Genomic DNA, 22,989 nt, shown 5'->3' with positions numbered 1-22,989 from the left:
TCTCCTCACTGCGTGACAGTGACCTGACTCCCAACTGCCAGCACCTGCGCTGGCTGCTTGAGGGCTCTCTCTGGCGATGGAGAGCATTTTGTGAACCATGCACAAGCCAGGAGAGCTTGAATGACCCTGCACCCATCCTCAACTGAAGATGGGTGGGAACTGGCGTATAAATACCCCAGCTCCCTTGCCCTTGGGTGGATGACCCTGGGGACCATGATGCACATGGGTCTAGAGTCCCCAGTGGGATTAAGCGGCACTCAGAGTGGAAGCTGGTGTGCTCTGTGACACAGCTTTTATTGGTTTCTTTGGGCCCTGTTGCACTTTCCCACTATCCCATGTTTCTTGGGGTCACCACCTAAAGGAGCCACTTACACTCAAATGCTTCTGGGATCACTCAAACTAAAACAATATTTTTTTAAAGCCTAGTTAGACCAATAGCCAAAACTTTCTTGTGTACATGAATCTTCTAAGGATCTTAGTAAAGTACAGTGGGGTGCAGTCTGGGTGGGGCCCAAGACTGGATTTCTAACAAGCATTCTGGTGACGGTGATGTGCTGGTCCCAGGTCCACATAATCACCAGGGTTTGGACCTCCGGTGCTGTTGACCTTGCTCAGACAAGGAGGAGATGAATGTTGGTTAACGCAGCCTGGGAGAGCTTCCTGGAGGAAGGTGTGGGCTTGCAGCTAAGTCCTGAAGCTGAGAGGACTGTGGTGGGTGGGCAGTGAGAGGCAGGCCTTCCCAGGCAGAAGGGAAGCTGGGGATTGTGGAGCCTGAAGCCACGCCCAGAGTGAGCAGGAGGTCGGTGACTCATCTGCCTGCAGGCTGCAAGGGGAGGGAAGTTCTCAAGGGCAGCAGTGAGAGATAGGCCGCTTCACCCTCCACCTGCACCCTCCCTGTTCTCATCCCTAACAAAATTCGGACTTTCTGAGCTCCCTCCTTATTACCTTTGTAATTCCCTCTCTTTTATACCCTTCTGGACTCTGTTTCCCCTCTACAGAGCCCTTTCTGGTCATTCTAACTTACAATCATCTCCCTCTTCTGCAATGTAATGGGACATATAGCCCAAATTGCACATTTGACCATTTTATATTTTTATTGTGCTGTGATTATTTTATGTATGAATTAATACTCATCTGGTTTTACTGTGGAGAAAGATCCAGAGGCCATCCATACTCATGTCACTGTTCTGTCATTCATAATAATACTTGGATTATTTATAGCAATCCACAGCATATACGGGTTTTACGTATAAGATTTTCATTATAGACTTAAGAAACAGGCCCTGAAAGGTTAGGCGGCTTATCCCAAGTCATCTAGCTGATTGGTGTCTTCCATGGACAAGGAGCATTTGGTATCATTTTACCTCTTCTATGCTGGGCACAGAGTTGGCACACCAGGCTCACTGGTCTTGTGCCCACTGAGCCACCAGGAGATGGAGCCACCTGCCTGGCACCCCCTGCTGGTCTCATCAAGAACACCAACAAATGCCTTTGATAAAAGCATATACTGGAACCACAATAAACTGGGGCCCCAAGAGATCTCATCCTCCTGAACTCCAGCCCTTTTCTCTTTACAATAACTATTTTCATAAATAATTGACCTGCCATCATCACCAGGGTTGCCCATCTTTAATAGGACATGGTAGCTCACCATTCAGGAACGACACGGGGCAACAACACAGACCCCAGGCTCTCTGCTTGCCCGTGCACACACTCTCTAGAAGAAACACCTCCAGTCCTAAAACACATCCATCCAGGAGCAGGAGCTCACACAGGCATTCCAATTCCCAGCCTTGTGTTCTGGCAAAAGGTCGACATATTCTTTAAGAGCCTCACCTGGACTCACAAGGCCATGTCCGCCTCAGCAGCCTAGGACGCCCCTCTGGCTGATGCACACATGCAGGAAAGCTCCCCTCACTCCTGTCACCGCCCACCACCCACACACCTGTGCCAGCTGCGACTGCCCAGGCCCCTTCCACACAGCACTTCCTTCCTACAAGCATGACTGCAAACGGAGACCTCGTCTTTCCATGTAACCCTGCAGTGTGAACTAAGCTGAAAACTTTCTAGAGGGGCCTGGAGGTAATGTGGATGGGACAGGGGCCATGAGAATGGATCTGCTGCAATGTCACTGGGAGGTGACAGGCCAGCGAGGTCAATGAGTAGAAAGAGAAGCCCCCTGGTCCCCCGCCTTGCTGCCCACCCTAGTTCTGAATAGCTCCAGGCACAGGAGCAGGTGCAGGAAAGCATTAAGTTCAGGGACACTGAAAGGTGAAAAGTAGAGTTAACCAAGCAGCATGAGACCAAGGGGCTGCGCCAGGTACCACGGGGTATTGGAAATCGTTCAGAGGGGGCCGGAGCGTATTCACAGAGAAAGTGATGTTGGATTTGGGCCTCCAAGGATCACTACAAACTCTCCAGGCAGAGGGAATGACATGCAAAAAAGAGGAGCCTGAAGGAAGGCGATGTGCAGGCTCTGTGGGTCTAGAGGGCCTGTGGCCAGGAGAGGGAGTCTGCCACCCAGCTGATTCTTAGGGGTGACAGGAAACCTACAGGGCATTTAGATGGTCAGGGCTTTATGATGACATTGGCCACCCTATAAAGAATGCATTAGGGGGGTGATAGTCTGCAAGCAGGAGGCCACCATGGTGCTGTGGGCTCCTCCAGGATACTCAAATCTGTCACACGGTATCTCTCATCTGAACTCCTAGGAACTCCCATCACTACCACTTTCCAGAACCTAAAGATGTTTCTGGATCATGGGCTGTCTTCACACTTGCTTCCCAAACCTAATTGTAGCTCCTTCAGCAACAGGTTCTCTTACCCATCTTTGTCTGGTGCCAGACACCCCATCTCCCATAAAGGAACTCTACATGGGGCAGCTAATCCATAAATACTACTGCTCCTGATTTGGGTGATGGCATCCGTGATCCAAACCACCCCAGGAAAGTGCTGAAGAATGCTGTGAAATGTCTGCCTGGTTTCCTCAGAAAGAGACTTGAGCAGAGAGCAAGATAAAGGCTATGGCTGAGGGACAGGGGTGGCTGTGCCATGGGAGTCCAGCCCTTCACTGCAGCCCTGCCCTGTAGCTGGTCCTCAGGGGTGGGCAGTCTGGCTGGTCTGCATCAGGGAGAGACATATCTGACCTGTGCTCTTCTGAGCTTATTGCAGATGGAATTGGGCAGTAGAGAGCAGGCTACACTCTTTCTCACCCTCCCACTCTCCCCTCGTTTCTCTGTCATCTTAAGTAATGTGAGTAATGCTAAGTCTATTATTCTTAGAATTTTCAAGAACGTCAGAGCTAGAAGGGACTCCAGAGGCAATCTGTGCCACCTCCTCCTTCCACAGTCTAGAAGGAGAAGCCCAGGGAGGCTCCAAGCTAAGAGTTTTGCACTACACCTGTCTTGCTTGGGGCAGGCTGAGCCTGGAGCCCTGGTTCCCTGACTCTGGGCCAAGTTCTGTCCATTATCTCACGTGGCCTCTTAGTTATCTCCTTCAAGTTAGATATGATGGCTGTGGGCATGGAGGCTCTCTGGTTCTTTCAGACAAATCAGTTAGGGAGTCTTACTGAGTACAGGCTATGGCCAGGCCTGGGCTCTGTCATGGGGGCCACGAAGAAGACACCATGGTTCCTATGGGGGTTGAGAGTTAACTTGCCTGAAAAATGAGGACATCTTCCCACCCAGGCCAGTGTGAGCAGGGACAGGGAAGATGAGAGGCAAGGTCTGAGCATGCCCCAAATGTAACCCGTGCCCATGTGGCCTTCAGTCTCCGGATTTAAAGCATTTCTGCCTTTTCTCTTGGAACCTTGGTGTTCCCTTCTGCATAATGGGCCCAGCAGGGGTCCTTTGTGCTCTCATCCTGAGCCCTCCTATCCATGGCATGGTCTAAGTCACTTGTTGAGGGGCTTCCAGGATGGGCACATGCCTGCCAGATCTGTTTCCTGTCAGAATGGGGACTCTTTTGAAGGGAGGGACTAAGGTAACCCCAGATGTGCATTGGCTGTGGAGGCCTAGGTTCTGATCTCAGCTCTGTCACAAGCAAATTTTCAGCTCATTTCACTAGGATCACAGATTCCATGTGGGTAAAATGAGAGAACTGAGCTGTAAGTTGGTGCTGAAACTGGAATCCTGGGTCCAAATCTGATCCACAGATATAAGCGTGTGTGACTGGCCAACCAGAAATGATCTCTAATGCCTGCAGATGAGCTTTGCCCTCTTCTGTTGCCTATTACTCCCTCGGTGCCTGACACGATTTGAGCACATGTTCCCCCCACCCTTTTTTAAAATATGTTTTTATTGATTTCAGAAAGAGGAGGGGAGAAGGAGAGAGAGATAGAAACATCGATGATGAGAGAGGATCATTGATGGGACGCCTCCTGCACGCCCCCTGCTGGGGATAGAGCCTGCAACCCGGGCAGGTGCCCTGACCGGGAATCGAACCGAGGTCTCCTGGATCATAGGTTGATGTCCAACCGCTGAGCCATGAGGCTGGGCTGAGCACATGCCCCTTAGTGAGCCCCCACCTCTAACACTCTAAGGACCCTTGGTCTTGTCCCCCAAGTGAATAAGAACCAGTGACTAAGAGAGAGGAAAGCTCAGTCCTAGGGTCTCGCTGTGCCTTTTCCATCTACCCTTGGCCTTAGCACAGGTTTTGTCACCTCAGCACTACTAACATTTTGGGCCAGATAATTCTTTGCTGTGGGGGCTCTCCTGTGCATTGTGGGATGCTTAGTGGCATCCTGGCCTCTACCTACCTGATGCCAGTAGTGCCAAATGGCCAGTGGGAGGCAAAATTACTCTCCGCTGAGGACCACTTCCCTAAGAGGACAGATGAATAGTTCTCTGTAGGGAATATGGGAGAATAAGACAGATGTGCCAGTCATTTTCCCCAAGAGGGGAAAAAAGAAGCATGCGGCAGGGGAGAGATGTGGAGGAAGGGCTGGTGGGACCTCTTTCCTTCCGCCACCCTACCCCTGGGACTCAAACACCATTGAAAACTTTTTTCTCCCCATCATGGAAGAGCCATAGGGCTGCCCATTTCTCACTGTTATGGGTCCAATTGTGTTTCCCCCAAAAGATGCTGAAGTCCTAACCCCTGGTGTAGGGTCTTTTTGGATAATTGACTTAAGATGAGGTCAGTAGAGTGGAGCCTAATCCCACATGGCTGGTGTCCTTATCAAAAGGGGAAATTTGGACACAGAGACAGACATGCACACAGGGACGACTATGTGACAACACAGAAACATCATCTGTAAGCCAAGGAACACCTGAGGCTACCAGAAATGAAGAGAGAGGCATGAAACAGATTCTCCCTGACGGCCCTCAGTAGGAATCAACCTTTCCAACACCTTGATCTTGGACTTTTTGCCTGAGAACTGTGAGACAATAAATTCTTGTTGTTTAGGCCCTCCCCCAAGTTTGTGGTACTTGGTTACAGCAGCCCCCAAACTAATACACTCAGTGAGAAGAAAAACAGCGGGACCAGGTTGCTGGAGGTGAATCTGGTTTGTGTGACTCCACCATCTGAAGCAGAAACTGAGCAGGTGGCAGGAGCCGCGAGAGAAGACGCAGGTGCTGATGGGACCCAGACTCACCGCACAGTCAAAAACCAACACTGTGCCTACAGGACAGATAAGTGGAAATACATCACATCTCTAAAATAAAACACTTTGATTGTGCCAATCACTAGAAGTTGTAAAACTACCCTGAAGAATTAACAGCTTCCGTACATGCTAACTACATCCATCATAAATTCGTCTTTAGTTTCTGTTATCATATCACTGTCTCTGGGGACCCCTGTCTTGTCATCATTTGCCCTTTATAATTTATTCATCTTGCTCCTGCCTGCATCCTTTCTACTTATCATTCATCTTTACAAGTTGTACATAAAATTAGATGGATCCTTCCATGGCAGGGCTGTCAGGATAGCTGGTACCGGCCCCCCTAGAATCCCGTGGGTGCCCAATTAGAGGAGGAGTGGGCAGAGGAGAGAGAGGGAGGGTGGGAGGTAAGGAGGAGAGGAGACAGGAAAGGCAAGTGAAAAAGATTAAAGAAGAAAGGGTGGAAAGTGAGGGGGGAAAGCAGGAGAAAAAAGTGACTAGAAGGGAGAGAAAAGAAGCATAAAGGAAAAAGGGAGACAAAGAGATAGAAAGGGTGACAAAATGGGACTCAGAAAGACGAAAGTGAAAGGAAGGGAGAGAAAGGCAGAAGAGACATCCTGAGACAGCGATGCCAGAAATTCAATTGAGCTTTTTTTTTTTTTTTTTTTTAATTTTCCATTTTAACATCTTTCCTGGTAAACGCAAAGAAAGTCACATTGAATTTCCATGGAAATGACCTGTCTGGAGTTGTGGCAACCTGAATCAAGAGGTGTGCTGGCAGCAACGTTGCGTGTCTGCTGGGCTGAACGGAGGGGGTGGGGGCAGGAGATGGCCCAGAGGAGTGTGCCGGTTTGCTCTGTATTCTCAGGTTGCCAGGGGAGGGCACAAAAGCCAATCTTTAACTAGTGAATTGGAACTTTAATGTTTACCAAGCAGATAGAGCTCCCACTCTCCCCCTGCCAGTTCCCTCTCCTCCCCTCTCGTCTGCCAGCTCTCTCTTCTCTGTTTCCAGTCCTCTTGCTAACCGGACCAAGCTCTTCCCCCTCAGCAGCCCTGGCGAGGAGCCTTTGCTGCCAGAGGAGCAGAGAGCTGGCCACTGCTGGCCATGTTGCCTGCTTTTCTCTAATCAGAGTCTCTCCCATGAGGCCCTGCGCCCCTAACTTTGGAAACAGGTGAGCTCTTCCTGGAAGACAACTCCCGACAAAGTCCCAAAGGCAGGAGGAGCTGGGACTAAGCAGTAGGGACTTATTTTAAGGAATAGAGTTCTTCCAAGAGGCTTCCTGTGCATACCCAGCCCCAGGGAGCTCTCAGTGGACATCTCCTGCCCAGCTCACAGCTCCTGACCTGTCTTGCGTGTGTTGTGTCTAAGTTGGTTCTCAGACCAGTGCTCCCATCTGATATACCCATCTTCCTCCCAACTCTCTATTTCCACCTTGCCAATATCCTGAACAAAACCTTTGAGAAACTCCTGCACCCTATAGTCATCTGTGTCCTCTCTAAAGCAACTGGTGTCACTAGAAAAGAGAAATGGGTGTCTTGGGTTTTTGTAGTAGACCTGGTGTTGGTCTTGGCTTGGAAATTTATTAATTGCATGATCTTGGGCAAATTGTTTAATCTCTCTATACCTGGGTCTCCTCATGTAGGCATGATATCTTCCTTATCGGGTGGTTGTGAAGATAAAATGAGGTAATGGCTTACATCATGCCTGTCAGATAGTAAGTGCTTAATAAATATTTGCTGTTACTATTGAGAAATTGTCCACACCACCCATCTTATAACAACATGCTGTCTGGTATCATTGATGGTGATGATGATGATGATGATGATGATGATGTGTGTGTGTGGCTTCTGTCTGCAACTTGGGCATATCTAAGAGGAGTGAGGGATACATATTTCTTATCTCCGTGTCTGCCAGTTTCTGAGCACAGTGCCCAACACATACTGAAAAAATACAGGGTGTCCCAAAAATGTATACACACTTTAAATAATTATTAATTCCAATGGGTTAAATCTGACAAGAAACATCAATTGAGCTATCAGCTGTTAAGTGTGTATACATTTTTGGGGACACCCTATACTTGTTGATGGATTGAGAAACTGCCCCATGTTGGCTGTACCTTACAAATAGTGGAACAAACATTGAGAATGGAAGAGGGTGGACTGGAGAGGGGCAGGGGGTCTGGAGAGTGAGATCAAGAGTGTGAGAGAGAGAAAGACAGAGAGTAGAGAGAAAAGTGGAATCACTCTGCCTAGATGCTGATGGAAAACACTGGTCAAAAGCACCCTGATGAGGGTCTGTGGTTTAGTAATTTCATTCTACTGAAGTCATGCCAAACTCAAAAGCAAGAATCCATTTGTGACACTGGTCCAGGGATGACCCATCAGCCATCCAAGGGACTTTGGTTAGGCTGGTTCCCAAGAATACTGACCTGTGAATTGTAAGAACAGCCACTGTGGTCTGGTTTCTGAGCTTCCACTTATCTCAAGAGAAACGCCAGCTCCCCTTGCAGTCCCCAAATGAGAACACATGTGAGAGGTGCCTCTAGTTCTGTCTTTGTTGTTGTTTTGGTTGTGGTAGTGTGTCTGTGATGACAACAACAGGATTGTTTCCCTTGCTGTCAACAGGATGCTAGCTCTGTAACTTGCTGGGAAAGAAACAGAACGGGCTGTCTGTGCTATCATCTCCCCTCCTCTCCTCAGTGAGAAAGTGGAGGGCTGGTTTTAATGGATTGACTTTAATGGATTTTGAAGTCTGGAAAAGTGCCTAAATTGCTGAGGTTACCAGTTTTCCAGGTTCTTTTTTCAATTTCTTTCTCCTTAGTCAGACATAGAGTGAGCTCACTGAGCATCTACTGTGGTCACCCCAGACCAGAAAAGGTCTCTTTATGCCCCTGCCCCAGCCCCAGCTGGAATGCCCATTATTTGGTTGGGTGAGAGTATTTTGCTTGCTCCTGTCCCTGCATTTGCTAGTGGCACACATTCTCTGATCTCAAAAGAGAGAACCAGCCAACAAGAATAACACCAGTTTTGTTTTCTGGAATCCAAATGGCTCCACCTTAAAGCATAATTTTTTTAGTCATTTAATTTTTCATTTGTCGCCATGTGAGTTTGTGCAGGGACAATGTGCCCTGGGAAGTTCGAGCTGCAATCCTGTCTTTTCTCTCTGTCTCTCCCCCTGTGGGCTGTGCCAGCCCTGAGAATTGTGATGAGGTCTTTGAGGCTGTGAGTCTCCCTGTGAAGCCTTTGAAGAAAGGACAGCATTCCAGGCACCTCAAAGGGACTCTAGGCTATGTTTTAGCTCTGCTCTTGGACTCTCTCCTTACCCCTCCCATCTCCCAACATACATTCACATTTTTTTCTGTCCTTTCTTCCAAACTTACCCAACTTGTCTTTGTGATTTCAGAAAAATGCCACTGGATCTCCCAGTATGAAGGATTAGCACAGATTATGGGGAACAGTGTTAATTATCGGTGGAAGGGGGGCTGGCGCGTCGCTCCAATGTGCTCCTGATTTCCCCTGGGCCTTTCTGCCTGGTAATAAGCCTTCTTTAATCTGGCAGGCCCCTTAGTGAAATCAGCACCACGGACAGTGGTATTGATTGCTTCTGAGAAACCATCACAGCTGCTCAACCAAATTACCTTTGATATGTGACCTTTAATGTAATTACTGCAACATCAAAGTATTTCTATAAATTATTAAAGAACTAATACACTCCATCATTTAGCTATTCTGTTATATGTAAAATAAACAACCACAAGTTAATGCTAGATCCCGAACAATCTGCACTTGCTACTGAAATTCCCCCAGTCCTGGGCCTCTCCCTCTTCAAAATCCTAAGCCTCCCCTCCTACTTTCTCTTTCTGTTTCCCCATCTAATTCCAGGCTTTTAGCCATCACGAAACTCCCCAGCAATCTCTCTCAAGCTGATGAAGGGCCTCCCATAACAATGTGGTATTTTCTATTCCATTTGGGTGGCTCTAAAATATCTATCACAATCTCCCCCAAAACAAAGTACCATAAACAGTTTATTAATCAGCACAAACCTTTCTCAGAAGCCTTTGATTATCTTACAATATGGCTTTATGCCTCACACATAACATGGGGCGATGTGGAGCATATTTCTGCCATCTTACAGAGGGCACCCAGAAAGTAATTACTATAATATATGTGCATGTAGCCGAGCCACTAAAAACCAACTGGGGAATGGCCACCGTGCCAGAGCTGGGCTCCACATAAAAACCTGTGTGGTGCACGATTTCCATACATTTGCATCTGTGGGTATGTTATTAAGATGACTCAGCCCCGTGCTTTGCAATCACAAATACCAAAATACAATACAAAGGCTGTCTTAATAGAAGGAAGGCCCTCCCCATCCCTAAACGGGTAAAAAAGGATCTTTGATACAAAGGAAAGGCTGCCCACACCAGGGGTTGCTTTTCTCTCTGTCTACCTGGTTAACCTTTCCTGCTGTGGGGCAGAAATGGAAACGTGTATTTACATACCGTTGGCTTGGTAAGAATGTAAACATGCATGTGTAAACATTAGTGAGCATACATATAGAACACACGTGCTTCCCTGCAGCGTCTATTGTATAATACAGCTTAAACACGGTATATTTATAAATTCTTTAAATTATACCCACAAACACTCACATTTTTCCATTTATCTTTAGATACTTGGTGAGCTGTATATCTCAGCCCCAGCCCCCCTCCCCCCCCATCTCTCTGAACCCACAGGAGACACGGCGCAGACCCTTGACCCGAGGAACACTTCTTATTTTATGGTGATGAACTAGCCTCGATAATAGCCATGGCTGATATCACACCCAGTTAGGGGGGCCATAAATAATTCTCTTCTCCCCAGCACAGAAGCAGTAAACCAGGGCCGAGGCGCGATAGTTTATCAAAGATGAGGGCTGGCTCCTTAAATAAACGCGGTGATCTCACTCGGGCGCCAAGCCTGGATGGGGAGGCGCCCCCTCCCGCCGCGGACCCCATCCCTGGAACAGCCCAAGTCCGACGTAGATGGACTGGTGTTCAGGCGGCCGGGCCACCGGGGGCCCCGCGGGGCGGACGGAGGCAACTCTGGGCTCCGGGCGCCCGGGACACCGCGCGCCTGCCCCGGGCCGCCCGCAGGGGCGCTGCGCGGGAGGGAGACCCGATCAGCGGGGGGAGCCCCGCCCGAGATCGGTGGCCGGGGACAGTTAGCCCCTCCCAGGAGTTCCCTTGGGCCTGGACGGGGGGGCGGGAAGGCCACCTGGCGAGGTCTGAGCTCCGCACACCCGAGTCCCGGCCGCCGCTCTGCGCCTCGCGGCTTCCAGGGGGCGAGGGGAGTCGCGAGCTCCCGAGCGGAGGCCGGCGGCGCGCGCCCGGGACCGCGATCCCCCCGCCGCCCCGTCGCAGCCCAGCCTCCCGAAGTCGCCCCCTGTCGGCGCGTCGGTCGCTTGCGCCTCGGCGGGCGCCACTTACCCCGGGCAGGGTCTTCTGCTCGTGCAGCGCGCTCTGGGCCTTCAGCGCTGACTCACGCTCGCAGTAGGTGAGGAAAGCGCAGCCTAGGGAGGGAAGCAAGCGGCCAGAGGGTCAGTGGGGCGCCCGGCCGCCGGCGCGCTCTCCCGCGCCCTCAGTCTCCAGCCCCTCCCCGCTCCCGGTCCTCCCCACCTCTCTTTCTCTCCTCTGCACTCTGCTCCAGCCTTCCTGCCTTTCCGTTTTCCTGTCTGTCTGCTTCACGTCCCTCGCGTTGCTGTTCTGTTTTGCTCCCTCGGCAAAATCTCCCCAGCCTGCATATGCCCCCCTCCACGCCCCCTCTCCCGGAGGGTCTCTCCTGTCCCCATTCCCTGGTACCTCAGGTGCCTCTGCCCTCTCCCTTCCAGCCTCCCTCCCTCCCTCCCTTCATCCCTTCCTCTGGGCGCTGTTCTGTCTGTCTCAGCTCCAGTCCCAATCTCCCAAGGGCAGTTTTCACCCCTCACCCCCAGCACCTCTAGCCACACTTGACCATGAACTCTTGTTCTGGCCTCCCTTAGGGGTGCTGCTGGCTGCTTCAAAGAGGATGATGGAGGGACCCTCTTGGCTTCCCAAATAAAGGCTCCATCTATAATGAGGACCCCAGGCCAGGCTGTCCTAATAAAATGAATGGAGCTACCCATGCGTTCCTGCCCTAGCCCATTGCCACATTTGCAGGGATATTTTCACACCCCTCCCAGTCAGAGGGCGTCTTGGGCTTCTCCAGTCCATTAGTGGGCAAGGCTGGACCTGAGACTGACCCTTGCTCTGCCTCTAATTCCCTGGGTGACCCCGGAATCACATCTCCTGTCCTGCCTCAGTCTCCTCCTGTGTGAACCGAGAGGTTTGACCCCTGGATCTCCAAGGTTCAGTCTAGTTTTCCCCTTGAGTGATTCTGACAGGGCCTCACCAGGAAATCTGGATTTTTAAGAGCACTGTGCCTGACACAAGGGGTGACTTTTTAATGCTGGCTTTTTAGGCACAGTGACAAGGCAAAGAATGCTTGCTGATGGGAGAGTCTTTCTAAAAGTTCCCTCAAACTGCCCAGTGTCAGGGGCTTCTTCCTTCGCTTGCCGACCTGGCTGAGTGTGACTTGGGAGGCTTGGAAGGCCCAGTACCACAGGGAAAGTGAAAAAACCAACTTGGCCAACAACGGGCTTAACTCCTGTGGTTTACAGTGGCCTCAAACTTTCCAGTGCAACCCATGGCCCCAGAGAGGGCAGCCTGCAGGCTGTCCACTTCCCTTGTTTCACTGTTTTATTTCCCTCCCTTATTTCACTCTCTCTCATTACCTCATCTGACCTCCCAACCACCTTTACTCACCCCCCCCCCCCCCCGTTTCCTTTGCTCTCATAGTCTCCTCACTTAGTATGCTTCTCTCCTCATTTTCACCTCTACCAATCCCATCCATTTTTCAAGAATCTGATCGAGGCTCCCCTCCTCCAGGCAGCCCTCCTTGACTGGTTTAGTCCATCTCAAGTCAACCTCCTTCCTTAACTGTCAACATCTGACCATTTGGTCATTCTTATGGCTATTTATCATATTTCCTGAGTCCCACTGTGTGCCAGGTTCTGTGCTAGGACTGGAGGCCCCCGTTTATCATGAGGCCTGTGGGCTGATGGTGCCGGTCTGGTGCCAATGCCACTCCTTGTCATCAGGCTTGGTCTGGCTTCATATTTCCCCAGGCGCAGAGTGCTCCCAATGTCCTCTCCAGTTCCTGACCCCTCTACCACCCAGTGAAACCCCTTCGTTCCTCTTCCAGTGTAGAAATTAATCCTGCCTCCCTTCCCTCCCTAGCTTCAGAGAGGATTTTGGAAGGGAATTTATGTGTGAGAGGGACATAGAAGTGGGAGGAAGGAAGCAGGGAGGGAAAGCTGGGAGACAGGAACTCTCGGCAGCCAATGGGCTCTCGGCCCTTCCAACCTCCAGCTCCTGCTCCAGGCTGGGAGGGACTGTGAGTGCCAAGGAGCCTCTCTCCCCCTCCGTCTCGTCCCTCCCCATCCGGACCCCAGATCCCCACTCCTCCAGCCTCCTTGTTTCTCCCTCCCGGCCATGGCAGACGATTACTGATGGAGACACATGGGGGACTGAAATGAATAGCAGTCAGAGGCCCCCGTGACGTCGTCCCTCGTGCTGCCGCCTGCCTCTCTGGGGGCCTCTTTCCTCCTGTCCCTTCTCTGGCCTTGTCCTCCGCCTGTGCCTGTCTGCAACTGGGATGCCGCCGCTGTCTAGCTGCATGCAGGCAAGCCAGCTTGGGACAAGGTCAGGGCCAGGTTTGGAGAGCGGGGAGGAGGGAGAAGGGAGAGAAAGAGAAGAAGGAAGGCGAGGAGAGAAGAGGAGGGGAGAAAATGATCTCATTGTTTCTATGGCCCAGGATAACAGGGAAAAAAATCCAGGAAAAAAAGAAAAGAAAAGAAAAAAGAAAAGAAAAGAAAAGAAAAGAAAAGAAAAGAAAAGAAAAGAAAAGAAAAATCTGTTGCTTTTGTCTTGCCCAGCTTCCAGGAATTTCTGCCACAGTTTTGTTGCGAGAGCTCACAGCTGCATTTTGTACCAGAATCTTTAAAAAAAAAAAAGTTTTCATTGATTTTTTAGAGAGAGAGGAAGGGAAAGGTATATATAGAGAGAAACATCCATGAGAGAGAAACATCATTGATTGGCTGCCTCCTGCATGCCCCTTATTGGGGATCCAGCCTGCAACCGGGACATGTGCCCTGACTGGGAATCGAACCTGCAACTTCTTGGTTCCTGGGTAGATGCTCAACCACTGAGCCACACCAGCAGGGCTGTACCAGAATCTTTAAGGGACCCCCGCAGACCCTGTGTAACCTCCCCTGACTCTACTTCCTTCCATTCTCCCCCTTGCTGAGGCCCTGGTCTCCTTCTTATTTCTCAGCCCTGCCAGGCATACTCTGTCTCAGGACCTTTGCACTGGTTGTGCCTTCTTCCCAGAATGACCTCACCCCACTATCTGCATGGCTTTCTCCTTCAGTCCCTTCAGGTTTCTGCTCAAATGTGACCTCCACAGAAATGCCTCCCCGACAGCTCATTTAACATAGTAACCCGCCCCCAAGACTTGCATACTCTCTGACCCCTCATCATGTTTACTCTTCTCTTTAGTACCCCTCAGCCCTGACATATTAAAAGCGTATATTTGTTCCTTGGTTAGCAATCTCCCCATGCTCAGGTGAGGTTCTGTTCCTGCTTGGTTCTCAGTGCACAAAATGGGCAGGAACTCAATACATATTTGTTGAGAGCATTTAATCCCAAACACCTCGGCTACTTTGGAGGGGACCAATAAGGGGGTGGGGGGGACACAGAGGTGGTACTCTAAGGCTGCTGAGAGTTGACCAAGGCTCCGAGGACACCAAGGCACACTGGACTTCCATAGTGGTAGGGGACAGAGGTTGCCCGTGAGAGTTGATAGGTGGCTCTGGCTGGGAGGGCTCTTGTCCCCAAGGCTTCCTCCAGCCATTCTCCCAGTGCCTGCCAGTATAGTTCCTGTCACTCTCTTGCTCTCTCCTCGAGGTGACCATCCTCTGAACAGGTTGATGTGCAGTTCCAGACAGGAAGCTGTGCCCAGGTAGACCTTTACCAACCAGGGGCCACTAACTCATTTCTCTCTTTGAATCCCAGTTTCCTCATCTACAAATGGGGACAGTCATTCCCCTCAGTAGTATGTGGGCAGACCTACTAGCCAATGAGTATTAACAACCTCTGCAGAGCTCTCTAATTGCAGAGTGTGGTGTAAACAGAAATTTACTCTTGTGAAGGGGGAGGCCAGGGAGGCATCATCCCTCTGCCAGGAGAGACCAGCCTTACACAGAGGCCGCCTGGGGCAAACCCACCCTGGCCTTCTCAGGCCATCTCTTCTGCCAGTCTGATGTTGTGTCTGTGATGTTTGTCATCACAGGGTGTTTCAGAGAATGATGGGCCTGAGGTGAAGGGCGACATGGGGGCTCAGGGAGACCAGGAGAGAGAGGATGCCCACGCTTCCCCCACTGGACTCTCACTGGCCTTCCATATAGGGACAGTGGGTAGCACACACAGAAACCCCACACAGAAAAACTGGTTTTGACTTCCTATTACTCACTGCTGCTCCTCACAGGAGCTGAGGAGGGGGCTTTGAGCTGTGGGGATGAGGCGGGGGCCACAGCTCGGCAGTCACTAATCTGTCAGGCTCACTCCCCGGTGGACTTGCAGAGGTGTCCCCAGAGACAGACCTAGCGAGGTCCCTTGGGAACTCACAGTCTAGCTGGGAAATGGGATTCTCCCAGGGAGCAGCTGCACACTGATGCAAGACAGAATGAAAGAGAAGGCCAGCACCAGGCCCTGAACCCGAAGTCCTGAGAGGGTCTGAGAAGGAAGCACCCTTTCTGGGGCTGGGGCTGGTGGCACAGAAATCTCTTCCTTCCTTCAGGCCCAACCTGAAGGCCTGACCCTACAAGTCTACTCATACTTGTGTCCACAGAGGAGAAAGCAAGGGTCCACTGTGGCTGTTTGGAGTTGCAGAAATTGAAAACCACCTAAAGGGCCCTGAGTGCAGGGATGCTTTTTATGTTAGAGCACTTTAAAAGATGAGATGGTTCTACATGTACCAGCATGGAAAGAAACATCATCAGAGGGGGAAATCAGACTGAAATCACATATGACATGTATATACAACAGAGGCATATTCTGAGAGTTCTGTATGCACTTAGCTCTGGGTTTGCACCACACTGCAAAGTCTGGAAGGGTCACGCCAAGCTGAGAGCAGGGAGGAGAGGGGCTGGGAGATGTCTCCCACGACTTTAACTTTAACTCTTTCTCATTTTGTTTGACACATTTGGATGTAGAATGTATTTGTGTATCACTTGCATAATTAAAGATTATTATTATTTTTTTTTTTTGCTGAAAGAAGGGGATGGAATAAAAAACAGGTGAGTGAAAATGGGTGAGTCAGACAGGAGGCAGGACCCATAGTCCGTTTTGAACAAAGATCATTGGGCATCAGCTTCCTGGCAAATTCTTCATGAGGGAAATAAATGACCGTGGGTGGGTCCTGCTGTGCCCTTGGCTCAAAGCTTCCTTTGAGCTCTGGGAGTTGAAGCAGGTTGTCTCTGCCCAGCAAGCTATCAGTCGCATTCATTTTGGTCCTGTGGCCTGAAGTTCCAGAAATTGGTGTCTGGGGGATGGAACCCATGATGGTGCACAGAGCCTCCCCAGCTCTGCCCTCCCATTTTTCTTGGGCCCCACCAGCTATGTGACACTGATGTCAGGATCTGAGGAGAGAAGCCACACAAATGACTTGGGAATGTCTGGGTGAGGTATGACCTAGTCCCTGACTCCCACTCCTTCCTCCCACTGTCCTGAGTTTCCCAGCCTTCAGGGTCAGTGCTTTTTATCTCAACCCCTCTTGAATCATGAACTTGAACAGAATAGAACTGCAGCCTGGGTGGGGCAGGAACGGACTTTGAAAATTATTGGAGGTGGGATTGGGGGGTGAGGAATGTCAGACTTCAAGAGAAGTCACACCACAGTGTTGCCATCAGCAGCTGATCACGAGGGCCGCCTGCATGAGGTGATTCCCACGCCCCCCCTCTGACCCACACAGGCCTGCATTTCCTCCGCTGCTTTCAGTTCTACGGGTGCACCGAACACTGGCCTGCACTCACGTTCCCTTATGCTGCCATTTAACCTTTTCCCGCTCACCACTCTTATTTACTTGTCCCTTCTATTTATCAGTTTCGTGTCTTGGGTCTCTGAACAGGCTGTCAATCCCATGAGAGTGGAAACAATGCCTTCTAAATGGAGGGCTGAGTTTCTAGCTCAGGTGTCTGAGGGCTGGGAGACCAAGAGAACCCAGGGGGGCTGGAGGAAGGAGACCCATGATTGGGGCCCTGAGGAGAGAAGGAAGCATTGGGTGCAGAGAAGGGAGGGAAGGGAGAGGAGGGTGTGGCCAGGAGAGGTTAACAGCGGTTGCTGTGCCAGGGTGTAGGTGGTGGCAGCCGCCCTTCTCCAGCAGGGCAGCCTAAGGATGACGGCAAGGGGTGCCGCTGATTCCCGAGAAGGTAGGCGGGCACCTTCTCCCACGTGGGGGAAGAACACAGCACAGCAGCAGAATTAATTGCACGGAGATGGCAGTAATTTACAAAGCCCCGTGTGCCAGTATAAAAGGCCCTTGTCATTGTGAAGTGAAGGAAGTACAATTTCCTGCCCAACTCTGAACAGGGTTGGTGCCTGGGGTGTAATCATCACGGAGGGGAAGGCTCCCCATATGCTCCCTCCTCCCACCCTAGCCAGGTCTTAGCTTCCTACTAATTGAATTACAGAATTAGCCAGAGGAAGGTGGCTCTAGAATGCGGAGATCTGGACTTTAATAAAACATCAGATCCTTCAGGCCAGTCGCTTTTCCGGCCATAAGGAAATGGGAGGAAGGTGGCGTGTGGGAGTGGTGTGGGAGGGAAGGGAGCTGGAAACCCACCAACCAGCTAGACTTATGGGTCCAGGAGGGGCTCCCTGTTTAGTGTAATCTCCTTAGGGGGTCTAGGAAGGCCCCTGTGCCCCAAATCTCCACCCAACAACCTGCCGTGATCCTGAAATCCCACCCTTGGAGCATCTTTCCTGAGTAGTTCTCACCCCAGGCTGCACCTGAGAATCACCTGGAGGACTTAAAAGATAGATTTGGGCTGCTGCAGAGAAATTGAGGTAGAATCTCTGTGTGTGAGGAGGTGTAGGGAGAGAGGGGGAGGTAGAGAGGGAACTCTGCCAGCCTCCCTGGAAAGAGGGTTATTGTTGTTCTAAGACCACGTCTGTCCCCTCCTCCAGCTTCTGTCTCTCATGGTCTGGGTGGGCAAGAACAGCCCCTCTGGTACTTCTAGGGCAGATGTCCCTTCCATATGTGTGGGAAAAGCAGCTGCAGAGGATTTCTTCATGTGAGCACTCTTTCCCTGGGAATGTCTTCCCAACGCTATGCCTGCCCTGGGTCTGCACCTGCTTTAAGACCCACCTCTTGGGTCCTGCTCTTCAATGAAGCCCAAGCACCTACCACAGCTATTTTGGTCCCACTTTCTGTAGGTTTCTATGTGGCCATGCTCTTGTCCACTGCCCGTGGTCTGCCCCAAGGGTGAACCTAGTCTCCACTTCTAACCCATAAGCTCCTTGAGAATGGGCCCTTGCAACAGGCAGAGGAAAATCCCATGGTGCCCTGCCCCTGTGCCTGCCATTCTTTCCCAGTGCCCACTGGGTGATCCTTTTGCCATCTTCCCAGGATCTCTTCTGGCCTTCCCAGTCCCCCGAGTCCTTTCCACCTGGACCTTACTCCCCCCTCCTCCCTTCTTCCCAGGAGAGCTCCCTGAGGGCATTCCAACAGTTCCTGCTCTTCTCCTCCCTCCCTGGGAGAAGGGCAGTGGTCACCTGCCACAGCACATGACTACGACTTCCTCTTGCTCCTCTGCCTCCACGGGGGAGACCCAAGCCTAAGAACAGCACCCTTTCCCCTGCTGCCTTCACCACACCTCCCCTTTTGGAGACTCATGTCCTTCTAGGAGTGACTAAGCTTCTCCTCCAGAAAGCCCTCCCTGAGTACCCTAACCCCCAAATCTCTTAAAGCCCTTAGCGATGGACCCTCTCCTCTGGCAGTTAGAATACATATCTTTGTCTACCTTGCATTTACGTGTGTTTGCCCAAGTGGAAATATTCTACTATAGGAGCTGCTAACTCCAGGGATCCCTTCTCCCCTCAGTGACAGACAATTTTGAGTGCAGTGGTTGCTAACTGCACTCTGCCCCTGCCTGAGTAACAGTGAGCTGAATGGCTGGGAAGAAATGACTGGCTGCAGGGACACTGGGGTTTGTGGAGAGGCTCTGGGATGTCCGCCCATTGGCTCAGGCCCTGGGTGGTGGCAGAAGCCATCCATCTTCCCAGAGGAGGCCTGGGGGGTGGGGATGATGGGGCTGCCTGCAGGAAGGGGAGGTGGATGGTGCCCTCAGCCAATGAGTCAGGGCTGCTGGCCTGCTCACCTCCTCAGGGCCCTCCAGCACTGGAACCCCACCCTCGGCCGGCATCCTGCTTTTGAGCTCAGTACTGCCCTCCTGCGTCAACTCTCTTAAACCAGAAACTCCAGAGGAGTGTTTCTCAGAGTTAAAGCAGGGTGTAGGAAATGGGAAACTGGACCCAGCTCACCATGACTCTAATGTGTCTCAAACTTCTCTCAGCCCCCCTGCCCTTTGCAGCCACAAGAGAGAGGTGGGCATGAAGCTGGGGGGTCCAGATCTCCCAGCCTAGATTGGGAACCCCAAAGGACAGCCCTGTCTTCCTCTTCCTGCTGGGCACAGGACGGGGTCCAGTAAGCTCAGACCGAGGGGTCTAATTGGATCTGCACCTCGAAGATGAAAGCACCAGCAGGCGGGATTTTGCCCAGTGTCTGTCCCTGCCAGTTGCCCTTGTTTCTACCCTCCGCGCTGGAGAATTACATGTCTGGTGTGCACCGCAACATTTTTATGGCACTGTGAAAAAGGACAGGAAGTGGACATGACATATTGACGGCCTCTCCCCTTTCTCAGGAAAGAGCTCCTGGTCTGCGGCTGGGCCTGACGGGCCCACGAGACTTAGGGGGTGAGGGCTGGCTCAGGGAAGGTGTCAGCCTTTCTAAAGCCCAGCCCATGGGAGAAGTCAAACCTGTTCTGCTGACACATGTGCTGGGTTTTGTTCCACAGCCAAGGGGCTGCCCCTGCCCCTGCTCTGGGCCAGCAGCTCCTGCTGGTCCCCAGGACAGCAAGTGCTCCCTTCCAGTGTGCAGAAGGCTTTGACTTGAGTGCTGTCATGCCCATGCACTCATCATTCTTACACCTCAGAGTAGGCCAGGGGCATGTCAACAGCATCTGGCAACTGGGAGAGCCTGTGTGGCTTGCCTCGGTGGTGGTGCAGACACCTGAGGTCCACAGATGGCTGGTTTGGGGCTGAGTTCCCGAAGCCCCTCTAGAGGCCCTGGCCAGTGTCTCAGTGAGGCCCTGGGGGCCCTGGGTGGGAGATGTTCTCCTTCCACACCCACATCCCATGGCCGGCACTTGGGGTCAGGAACTCATGGGCGACCTTATTCTCTTCCTATAAGAACCCAGGTGGAGTCTGCCAAGGTGCCCTGTCCAATGTAAAAGTCAGGCTTCTCGGCAGAGGGCTCTATCTGAGCATCCAGGTTGAATTTAAAATGCACGTGGCATTCTTTACTCGCAGGAACACCAGGATAAATGCTAGAGCCGAGAAACTGAACTGTGTTCCCTTTTAATTAACCTGGTCGAGTTTAGACCTTCCTATTTTGAATTTTTTCAGAACAGGGTGTACCTGCTGAGATGCCTGAAGTGACTCTGTGGGAATGGACCCCTGGCTCACTGAACGCCACAATGGAAGGGGCTCTCAGGGGCTGGCTCCCCTGGCATAGCCTAGCTCATTGCTAAACTGTGGGAGATGGGCAGCAGACAGTGTCTCTGAGAAAGTGAGGCCATCTCAAAGTCTGGGAGGGAACCCACCTCCCGCCCTCTGCTTGCCCATCTCCGAGCCTGCCTGCAATTGCCTCTCCCTCTTCACCTGTCTGATTGGAACTGCAGAGCCTCGCTGGCTGACTTCAGCCAGACATGCTGAACTCCTCAGTGTATGGGAATGACACAGTACAGTATCTGAACCCCCAGTGGCCCCCAGCACCTGCTGGGTTGTGTGTGATTCTTATGCCCACAAAGGGAGCTCAGAAAATGCTTGTTGAGTTACATAGAATTCCCCTTGTTGGAGCTTTCCATAGTGGTTGGTCTGGCTAAATTGAGGTGGGTACCATTTTCCCAGTAGGACCCCTTTCTCAACCAGAGGGAAGTGCAAAGGAATCCCTCCTGGGTATGTCCCTTAGGCCCCACCCTGCAGCCAGGAGCTGTCCCAGGCATAGCCACAAGGACAGCTCTTTACGCTCAGGAGGATGGGGGATCTGCCTCTCTGGCTCCTTTCTCCCATGAAAAACGAGGATGTCACACCCAGAAGATAGGGGACTGAAATGTCTTTTTGTGTATGTCTCGGTCACACTGAGCCACGCTCTCCACAGCTCATTTCCATGTCACCTCTAGCCTCTGCTCAGGCTCCTCCCCACCACCGGATGCCTTCTCTGCTCCTGGGTCCTCTTCTAGATCCTCCCATCTGCAGAGGCCTCCCCAGCTTCCCAGCCCTCACAGATTCTCCTTCCAAAAAATCCTTCCAGTTCGAGGGTTTGAAACATATAACTGAGCACTTGGTTAAACAGAGTTTTCTGTTGTTTTTATAGGTGGGAACCGTGTGTCCCCAACTAGACTACAGCCCATGGGGCTGTGTCGTCCTCTAACATCCCCAACCAAGCCCCAGGATGGTGGCCTCACAAGAGAGGCTGAGCTGCTCAGAATCGGGGGGGGGGTGCGCACCCCACTTTGATTACACATGGGCACTCAGGACCTCAGGTGAGGTGAATTAATCTTGCCTCTCTCCTCTGGCTCCTTCCTAACAGGCCCTAATTCACTTAAAGAACAACAACAACAGAAAAATAGAAGCACACCAACTAAGAAATTCCAGCCTCAGCATCCGAGACAGGTTATTTTGAAAAGACCAATAGCCAGGAGTCCCATATTACAGGATCAATGTTTGGAAAATGTGATTTTCTTTTTTAAAGCAGAAAAACAATCTCACAGTCCTGGCAGGCCACGGTCCAGCTTTCATAGAGGGTATCTTTCCCTCATGATCTTGGCCACTTAAGCCACTCTCCTGGCTGGGCTTTGGGCTTCACCCAACATCAATAAGATAGGTTCAATCACAGGCATTTAGCAATATTTAACCTGAGGGCTGCGGCAAAGAAGTAGTCAGCAAGTGTGACTTGAGATGCTTGCCTCTGGGAGTTGATCCCTGGAGCTCTCCCAGGCCTATCAGGGGAATCAGGTATTGGTCACATTTTAAGAGTAGCAGGGGCTCTGGCTTTTTAGAGTCAGTTGGTCCCCATCCAAGGAAAGGCCAGAGCCACCATTCATAGCTGACCTTGGGAGTGCCCAAGGTGTGCGGAGAGGCAGTTGGAAAATGAGGAGGGTGACCTATGGGGAGTGGGGCAGAGCATGGCATTCAGCTTGATTTCTTTTCCCAGAGACCCACCCACATGCCCTCAGTGCCTACCAAGAAAGAACACTAGACTAATTAGTCTAGTGGACTGGTACTCAAGACTCAAACTGCGTGAATGGGATTGGATGGAACACTGTTATCTGTGGATGGAGTGAAAAATCCTCCCTCCCTTCCTTCCTTCCTTCCTTCCTTCCTTCCTTCCTTCCTTCCTTCCTTCCTTCCTTCCTTCCTTCCTTCCTTCCTTCCTTCCACAACCATTTATTGATAGACCACCATTTACCAGATGATGAAAGATTTCCCTCCTGCTTTAAAGGAGACCCTAGGTGAACACACTTGCAAGGCCAGGTGATATGCACGCAACAAGCATACCTACCAAGGTGAAATTTCTGCAGGGCTCATGGGTGGCACAAACGATAACAGCAAACACTGATGTTTGGTTATAGGTTGGGTATTGCTCTAACTGCTTTACATGTATTGAGTCACTTAATACAATAACTCTATAAAACAGTGCTATTATCTTCCCCATTTTACAGGTGAGGAAACTGAGGCACACAAAAATGAAAGACTTGCCCAAGGTCTTGTGGCCAGGTCCGTGGTCTAGCTGGGCTGTGTATCGGGGCAGGCAGCCTGCAGAGTCCATGCCCTTAACCATGGGCTCTGCCACCTGATGGCGGAGAATTCTCAACTCTGCCCAGGAGAGAATCAGTGCAGGGCCACCTGAGTGAGTATTGAACCTAGAGTGGCCTCAAGGGAAGGATGTGCTGGGGAGAGGGCTCTGCATGTGCAAAGGCAAAGAGAGGT

At 51.3% G+C, this 22,989-nt stretch overlaps 1 protein-coding gene across 43 annotated transcripts in view; it reads right to left on the bottom strand.

Annotated features, from left to right (window-relative positions):
* The window catches only part of CELF4 (CUGBP Elav-like family member 4), a 289,574-nt gene that overhangs the window by 201,739 nt on the left and 64,846 nt on the right, over positions 1-22,989 (bottom strand). For 35 of the 43 annotated variants that reach the window (XR_013999652.1, XR_013999653.1, XR_013999654.1 and 32 more), the window contains exon 2: positions 11,071-11,153. Coding sequence is in view for 25 of the 43 variants with exons in the window: in XM_081149106.1 (XP_081005232.1) it covers positions 11,071-11,153 (83 nt within the window). In the remaining 18 variants the exon portion in view is untranslated. Of the gene's footprint in view, positions 1-11,070; positions 11,154-11,259; positions 11,343-22,989 lie in introns of those variants that run through there. The other 8 variants (XM_081149117.1, XM_081149125.1, XM_081149122.1 and 5 more) reach the window with 6 other exon arrangements.

The sequence above is a fragment of the Miniopterus schreibersii genome, assembly GCF_964146895.1.
Source record: "Miniopterus schreibersii genome assembly, chromosome: 10".
Classification (NCBI taxonomy): Eukaryota; Metazoa; Chordata; class Mammalia; order Chiroptera; family Miniopteridae; genus Miniopterus; species Miniopterus schreibersii.
The sequence above is the reverse complement of the archived record's forward strand: the minus strand, read 5'-3'. Positions and strand labels throughout refer to the sequence as shown.